This window comes from Procambarus clarkii, chromosome 1 (genome assembly GCF_040958095.1).
Source record: "Procambarus clarkii isolate CNS0578487 chromosome 1, FALCON_Pclarkii_2.0, whole genome shotgun sequence".
Lineage (NCBI taxonomy): Eukaryota > Metazoa > Arthropoda > Malacostraca > Decapoda > Cambaridae > Procambarus > Procambarus clarkii.
The window spans coordinates 30,695,541-30,704,738 of NC_091150.1; the positions used below are offsets into that span (position 1 = coordinate 30,695,541).

The 9,198-nt window shown below is 37.3% G+C and overlaps 1 protein-coding gene across 1 annotated transcript in view; it reads left to right on the plus strand.

Moving 5' to 3' along the window:
• The window catches only part of jing (AE binding protein 2 jing), a 29,649-nt gene extending 20,811 nt beyond the window's left edge, over positions 1–8,838 (plus strand). Inside the window, 3 exon segments of the mRNA XM_069324595.1 lie at positions 4,369–4,499; positions 6,468–6,535; positions 7,560–8,838. Of these exon segments, the coding sequence (XP_069180696.1) occupies positions 4,369–4,499; positions 6,468–6,535; positions 7,560–7,752 (392 nt within the window). The 3' untranslated portion in view covers positions 7,753–8,838.
• Positions 8,839–9,198: the final 360 nt, after the last annotated feature.

Genomic DNA, 9,198 nt, shown 5'->3' on the forward strand with positions numbered 1-9,198 from the left:
ACTGGAGCTCTGAGGTGACACGAACCCACGACCGAGAGAGACTCAGCCACTGACGTACAGTCCTTGCACCACTGCTGTTCCTTATTCTCATATCAGATATAGACAAAAATACAAGTCACAATTTTGTGTCATCCTTTGCAGATGATACAAAAATCAGCATGAAAATTACCTCTGCTGAAGATATTGAAAAACTATAGATATTAACAATGTTTTCGACTGGGCAGCAGAAAATAACATGATGTTTAACAGTGATAAATTCCAGGTACTAAGATATGGCAAAAATGAGGATCTGAAACATAATACAGGGTACAAAACACAATTGAATATACCCATAGTAGGAAAACAGCATGTCAAGGATTTGGGAATAAGATGTCCAACGACCTAACGTTTAGGGAGCATAACCAAGCAAATATTGCGTCGGCCAGAAATATGATAGCATGGATTACGAGAACCTTCAAATCCAGAGATCCCATCACAATGGTTGAATTCTTCAAATCACTTGTGTTGTCCTGTCTTGAGTACTGCTCAGTACTCACTTCCCCCTTCAGAGCAGGAGAGATTGCTGAAATAGAGGGAATACAGACAACATATACGGCACACATAGATGAGATAAAACACCAAATTATTGGGATCGTCTCAAAGCTCTCCAAATGTACTCACTAAAAAGGAGACGAGAGAGATACCAAATAATATACACATGGAAAATACTGGAGGGACAGGTCCCAAATCTATACAGTAAAATAGCAAACTATTTGAGTGAATGATAGTTCACTCAGAATATGTGAAGAAGAAATTGGAAGAAAATGCAGAATAGAACCAGTGAAGAGCAGAGGTGCCACAGGCACAATCAGAGAACACTGTATAAACATCAGAGGTCCATGGTTGTTCAACATCCTCCCAGTGAGCATAAGAAATATTGCCTGAACAACAGTAGACATCTTCAAGAGGAAACTAGATTGTTTCCTCCAAGGAGTGCCTGGCCAACCGGGCTGTGATAGGTATGTGGGCCTGTGGGCCGCTTCAAGCAACAGCTTAGTGAACCAAACTCTCACAAGTCAAGCCTGGCCTCGGGCCGGGCTTGGGGAGTAGAAGAACTCCCAGAACCCCATCAACAGGTATCAACCAGGTATAATTGAAAAGGTTAAGGCAACGGCCTACTGCAGCTTGATTTGGGCGAATCGTTTTAACAAAACTTTGCATTTCTTTCCATACTGCACACCACTTCTTAATTGTTGAGGATCCCACAACATAGTATATAATAATCACTTTTATGTTTAGAAAGCAAATTAGCTGAAAAACAATTAAATTCTTTACAAAGAATTCAAGCGCGATCATCACTAAGTCGGCGGTCTGGTAAACTGAAGCGGGGTTGCCCTTGTCACCAGGAACCACGCTCTCTGTCAACCCATACGTGTATCAACAAAGTCACAAGTCGAGGCAAAGGTTGTAAGTTAAGTCGAATTTGCTGACAAAATTGGGGTCGTAACTTGAAAAATTTGTAAGTAGGGGCATTTATAAGTCGTGCCAAGTATGGGTGGTCAACAAGTGGAATGCACTGAAAGTAGTAGTCATGGAAGCCACCTCTATCCACAACTTTTAGGCTAGTTTTGATTAAACATTTTAATGTCGGAAAATAAAGAATAGAAATCACTTTCCTGGAGTCGCCGACTATTAAGCACCACTTAATAAGAGTCCAGGACAAACTGAAATGTTATCACTTTCATTTTATTTCTTATGTGGGGTTGGGTTATTTATTTTTCAGTATTATTAAAAAAAATTAAATATATTTTGTTCATATAAATGGACAAGTGTTTACATTTAAACAAAATAAAAAACTTTAATTTATATAGTGGTTGTGGATTATTTAATTGACAATGTTTATATTGTATAAATATCAAATATAATATTAATTTATCCAAGTAAAGAGTAACATTAATTGCCTAAAGCGATACATGTATTTATAAATGATATACCATACAGAATAATAAAGAACAACGCCCCATTTGTCATGATGCAGAGTGGGTGAACAAATTGAAAATCACTTTTTTTTTTCTCTTACAGTGTATTGACATTAAGTGTCTTAAGATTTATTTCGTGTTGTATGGGCCGAGGTAATTTGGTAATTTGTTATGCAACCCATTCGCATCCCATGAGCAGTGGTGGCAAGGATTGCAAGGGGGCCTCGTGGCTGAGTGGAGAGCCTTCTGAGGGTCGTAGTCCTAAGGGCCCGGGTTCGATTCCTAGCAGAGGCAGAAACAAATGGGCAGAGTTTTTCACCTTGGTGCCCCTGTTGACCTAGCAGTAAATAGGTACCTGGTAGTTAGACAGCTGCTATGGGCTGCTTCTTGGGGATGTGTGTGCATTTGTGTGTGTAAGAGAAATAAATATATGTAGTAGACATAATGGAGGAAAAATAAATTTGGTTAGAAAGGCCGGTCCAAGAGCTAATAGCTCAATTCTGCAGATACAAATAGTAAATGCATAATGGGTTCAGAAAATGTACACCATGCACTCCATTAGCTAAGCAAGTAACAAGCTTCTGAAGCTAGTTAAAAAAAATTTTTATACATGTACAGTAGTAGTACTGTAGTAGGCATCCTTCAGTCTCAGGAGACTATGGAGTTGCGCTCTGGTTGTCAATCCTGGTGCAGCGTCTGGTGTGACTGATGAGGCCAATCCGAGAGTGGCAGTCCATCCCATATTGAGCACAAACGAAGTCCGATTCTGGTTTGTCTTCCTGGCTACCGACTTTCCTTCTCTGTCACATGTACAGTACATACATACAGTATATACATATACATTATACAGACATACTCATGCATATATCAAAGGTCTATTTATATCACAATTGGTTCAAGAAGCTGCTAATAACAACAGCCGTTAACAAAAGATGTCTCTGGGGAATTAAGGTTTTGATTTAGTGATGGTGAACATTCCAGCTGTATTTCACATTTTTCTTTTATGTCTCCTTTGATCTTTAACTAGAGTCAAAGGATCCAAGCAGGCCTGTGTGTCACTGAAGCCTTACAAAGAAATGATCACTGTTGCACGGTCATCCACGAGGGGTTTAGCCCATCTGGTGGGTTGGAAGGCAAGGAATATGGTGGGAGGGGAAGTGTGTTGTACTACTTGATGTTGTTCCTACATCATTAAACAGCACTAAGTCCTGTGTGTGCATTTGTTATGTCTAATGGTCATCTAGTAATTGCATCAAGGAATTCAGTGTCAACAATGAGGTAAAAACATAAAATTTAAATGCAATCCTTTTCTGAACAATTCTTCCTTGGCTGTTCCCATAAGCCAGGTTCACTAAAGTCTGTTTGTACACCGGGTTCAGGATGACTAGCCCACTAGTTCAGGATGACAGGGGCAGGGAGCACAGTAGAGCTCGTATCTTGATCCACCACTGAGGAAATAATGTTTGCTATAACTATTTGGGAGGCCTCGTAGCCTGGTGGATAGCGCGCAGGATTCGTAATTCTGTGGCGCGGGTTCGATTCCCGCACGAGGCAGAAACAAATGGGCAAAGTTTCTTTCACCCTGAATGCCCCTGTTACCTAGCAGTAAATAGGTACCTGGGAGTTAGTCAGCTGTCACGGGCTGCTTCCTGGGGGTGGAGGCCTGGTCGAGGACCAGGCCGCGGGGACACTAAAGCCCCGAAATCATCTCAAGATAACCTCAAGATAACCTCAAGATATAACACTAAACCACTCGAAGCCCCACCTCGATGCACATCAAGCAGGTGTGCTATCTCAATTGACTGCATGACATCTCTTGCATGAACCAAGTTAGACTACTTGGTTCGAGTGTTTAGAAAGGGTGTTCAATGTGTTAATGAGTTATTTCATATTTGTTATGGTTTCATAACAAGCACATTTTCTTTTTGAGGTTTGTTCTTAGCTAGATTACAAGACAAGACAATTTGAAGCATTACCTCCCTCAGTTTGACTCAAAGTTTCTTGTCCTGGTATTTTAGTAATGTTACGGGTGAGTTCATGGCTATGACTTTGGGAAGTAACTGAAGTTCCACTCGGGAAGGGACATTATATTTCATTCAAATGTTAAATTAAAATAGCATACAACAATAAACATCTGAACAAACGTAAAATTATTCTAAACATTAATATGCGGCAATTTGTTGTCTCCCTCATCACGGATATATTTTGAGGGATGGCGCACCTGCACACCCCAGAACGTGAGAGTATTAATACAGTATTGCACTTTTGAACATTAAATGATTTTCATGAAGTTAATTTTGTGCAATGTTTTCTATGTTTCAAAATTATTTACAGAGTAGTTTCTGCTGTTAATGCATTTAGACGATCCTTTATATTTCGAGTCTTACATTTACAATAGATGTTATTTCAGCTGCCCGCATGTTCGACATGTTTGACGTGGGAGTGATGGAATGTGTTCGATGGAGGCTTATGAGCGTTACACAGCTACAAAATGGAGGTGCTATGCAGGCGTCAGGTCAGACTTTTACGCTGAGACCCCAGGTAAATATTGTATAAAGTTGTGTATAAAAATTTTAATATGGTTCAAACATAATACTGTACTGTACATGGATCAGTTTTGACTTGTTTGATTTGTCCTTTGATAATCTCTACTCACACTGTTCTTGTGTAATTTGTGAGTTTTACTATGAAAGTGCAGATAGACTTGTTAAGGAAGTGGCTTTCACAAGTTCGAGTACAGGTGATGCATTTTAGTGTCATCAGAACACTTGGGTATTAATTTATCTTTAGTTATCAACTTTTTTCTGGATGTTGTAGATATTAGTTTGCAGATAACAACTAACACAGTACAGTAATTTATATGTTAAAAATCAGTCATGCTTTACCTTGGTCAATGGTGGCACCAAGATAGCATTGGGAGGGGGAAGGCTTCGGCTTCCACCATAATTGCTGCCAACAGCCCCAAATAAAAATAATAAAATTAATAAACTAATAATAATAATATAATAAAACTTTAATATTGACAAAGTATGTGTTTGAAATTTTTAGAGTGAAGGTGTTACAGCTTAATTTGTTGAAGGAACAACCAAGTAAATACCATACCATAACACTGTAACAAAAGATCTGTCCCTAGGTAGTAAGTGTTATTTTCTAATTCTTTATGCTTCCAAAGTATATACAATGGCTGTTATTTCCCTCAAACTTTGCATAGACTTTTGGCTTAGACAGCTTAGGGAAGATGTCTTGAAGGTTACTTGAAGGCTGCCATCTACGAGGACATTGGTTCTTATATTGTTAAATTAACATTGCCATCAATCTTTGCAGCCCTACTGGAAATCATTAAAACTTCTAATAGTCACTTGGTAACAGAAGCAAGTACAGTGTCATTGATAGGTCATTTGTAATCACTCTTATAATGATTTAAGTTTTTTTTTTTTAGATTTGCTGGAGATTTTTTTTAAATCTCTGCTGGATATTTTCTTAAATCAGTTGTCTTTGACCATTAGGATAACCACTGTTAAAATTCATGGCAAGGTATACTGCAAACTGTAGTTCATGTGTGTGAAACACCCGGCACTGAACAGCTGACGAGCAATAAGAAAAGTATAACAATGATCTCAGTCACATCGTATTCAGATTCTCAATATGAATGTTGTTTTTCATTCCTGCAGTTGACAAATACTTTAAGAACAGTGGTTCATATTGCAGTGGGATAGTTCATATTGCAGTTAAGGTACATCCATATATTCAAGACAAGCCAATAATGTGAATATTGAACTAATTAAAGTATTGATTAGTTTGCTACTAAATACAACAAAGACTCACATATTTACAGTTAGCCTGTCATTTAGGAGTAGAATGAAATAGCATGTTTTTGTTGTCATTACAGTATAGTAATAAGGCCAAGAGTGAGGTTATTATTTTGTTGGTTTACATGTTGACATAAATTTATGTATGGTAATTATCATTATATTTTGTATAGTTATTTTCTCAAAATTATTTAAATTGTGAATAAAAATTTCATTAGAAAACTTGGCAAATTACATTGATCTGTAATACAATCTTAAGTTAAAATAAAAAAAGTGCTTGTTATGCAAATGCAGGTTCAAGGCAGTCAACTTAGCCCTTCCTTCCTATCAGGAGGTAGGTACTTACTTCATTCCTATCAGATTGCCATCCCTAAGCTCCCACCCCATATATAAAAATTCTGGTGCTGCCATTGATCTCGGTAAATGAATGAAGTAGGAATGCTTTACCAAAGGATAGATAACTCTTTCCAAATCTATATTTCATGTGACTAAATAGCTATTCTGTACACAGTATTGTGTCTAGGGAATAATCTAATAAATAAGTATTAGACATCTGTAATACTGTATTTTACTTAGTAAAACCAAGATAAGTACTGTATACTGTATTGTATATCGTTACTATATGATGGTTCACTATTTTGCTGCACATACAGATTTATATGCTTGTCAAATATTTTAAAATTTCTCCATTTCCTTTTAGGTTCTTGCGAGACGGACGTGTTCTAAAGGAGTTACGGAAGTTCTTGTAAGATGGTCTCCACCGGGAGTGTAAGTAAATTTTTATTAAAATGGAATAAAAATGTTTTCAGTAAGTCTGGATACCTTGCTCAGGTTCATATTTCTCTATAAAAGTTTTCAGTTGCAGCTGAACAAGTGATGAAATTTTTCATTAACACATTCAGGTATATCTACAGTTGTGCAGCTACTCTAGACTATATGAAGGGTAGTACAGTAAGTGTCAAGAACTAGCTACGTGATGCTAAAAATCCCCATCACACAGGATGGATAGTCTTACAGAGGCATGTGATCAGTAGTCTACACTGGCAAATTTTCCTTAAGAAATAATGTAAATCGAATGAATCCATTCCACTCTCCCAAACATATTAACTTCAAAATACATTTCATACATAATACACACAAATATTTTGTACTATAGTATGTACAAGTTATAGCTTATCTTTATTGATGTCTGTTGGTGGCACAGGAAGATGGTGAGGATGGGGGAAGGAGAGATGTTAATATTTAGAAGGGGAATCCCCTTCCATTATAACATCAGGCAGTGATGACTTCTCTGGAGTACTCTCTCTCCTATGTTTTGCCTGGAGACCACTAATGCAGGAAAAAAAAATATATATGGAATTTTAGCACCATTGTGCAGGCATTGATGGTTCTGTTAATACATGTCCAATAGCGTCAGTTCACTCGAGAAAACTCTGACACCAGCACTAATTACAATCTTATAATTTCATGTGTATACAGTAATTACTATGGGCCTGCCAGCATTGACAGGTCCTAATTTTTTCTTTTAAAGCTAAGTAGAGGTTCTGATTATCATTAAATTAGGCTGGCTTAAATTGTCAATCATCAATGCATTTTCTTGTCATTTCTTCTTGTGACAGATTTTGGTAAAAGTTACTCTTACCACTTCAGGAATGAAGGAAGTCTTAGGAAGCAACTGAGTGGGATAGTTCATAAAGTAGATGTGAAAACAAAGAATGACAAAAATATTACCTACATTATGTAAGTAGAAAAACAGAACACTGCTCTACTAATTATTATATATTTCCTGCAGAATTGCTGATGAATGGGTTGACATGGATCAGCTTGAAACAACACGGAGTGTGCCCCTAGAGCAGCTGTCTCCAGAAGCCAAACAGGCTGTTACTCAGTTATGCTATCCAAGTTTAGCACGGCCTCAAAAACACAGACGCAAACTCCCCTCATGTCCAAAATCTTTATCTTTAGATATATCTAAAGCAGTGTGATCTTAGGGAGAAAATAATTTTTTAAAGACAAACGTTAGGTCTTGATCTCATTCCATTACGGAGTAACACAATGTGTGAGTGTGTGTGTGTGGTGTGAGCATTCCCCAGATGTGTTTGAGGGATGTTGTAGTGCCCACAGTTGGAGCTCAGAATGTTGAACTTGTGAATCCAAGTGAATGGACCAAATATTGGACCAAAAAGATGATATTCTGTGCAAACTATAAAAAGGAAGCATGTTTCTGTGTGTACAGTTGCCTATGTATATTTGTAAATAGTGTGAGAGTAGAACAACCAGCATAGTTTGTCACTGCCAGGAGCTCTTATACTATTACTGTGTGTTAAAGGGTCAATTGACCAGTGTTAGGGTAATATACGTCATCCTTGTGAGCCAACATAGCTTCTCCCATAAAGATTTATGGCATCTTTACTCACTCAAAATATTTTTGTTGTCAGATAATGAAAAATGGATTTATATTAGATACCTGATTTGTAAAGGTTAGTAGTTATAGAGTCACAAAGACTGATTACTAACAGTGGTTTAGCTGCCATATATCTGTAAAGTGGAGTTGTGATTCTGATAGATGACCACCCAAGAAAACCACCACTGCCAGACATCAGGAACATCTAAGCCAGACCAAACCACAAACAACAAAACGGGTGCCCATTATGTCTGACTGTCTGTATGTAAGTAACACTATTTTTTTTGTATATCCTAACGCCTTAATACTGCGTAAGAGATCTGGCTACGTCAGTGTGCAGATAAGGTGTAGGAGGAGTGCCAGTTATTTTTTAAATATTAAGTTAACTGTTTGTGTGTGAATGTTGTTATTTTGTTATATATAAGTCCTCAAAGCTTTGGACAAAAGTGGGGTCTGGCTGAAGATAGTTCCTAGTATGCCAACACTGCCCATTAAGATAAGATAATTATTTTATTGTATTTTATATTTTCTTGATATTTTACTTTCGTTTCCTATCCTCGTTTTTTTTTATATATCTTCTTCATAGGGTTGTCATGAACATTTTATTTTAAACTATTAAAGCATTATGTACCATGATATGGTAAATGCAGCTAGGTTCTTAGTGCTACCTATTTTGTTTTATTCATATTTGTTCCTTGCACTCTTTTTGTTAACATGTTTTCATTGTTTGATTTACTTGATTGATATTAAATTTATTATGTTTAATATTTCTCTGTACTCAGTTTCACGCCTCATTGCTTTAATTACTCTTGTACTTTAATGAGGGTTGGTGAATAGTTATTGCCTCCCATGCCCAATATTGGTGCCATATTTATACAAAAGTTAACCCCGCCCGTACCAGTAACACACAACCCCTCCTCACCAACACACACATTTCAGAAACGCTCAATGTGATCTCTTTGTAGGATGCAGGACTTGTTACCCTGCAAAACATGTGATTTGGTGGAAGGTAATTGCATGCTTAGTT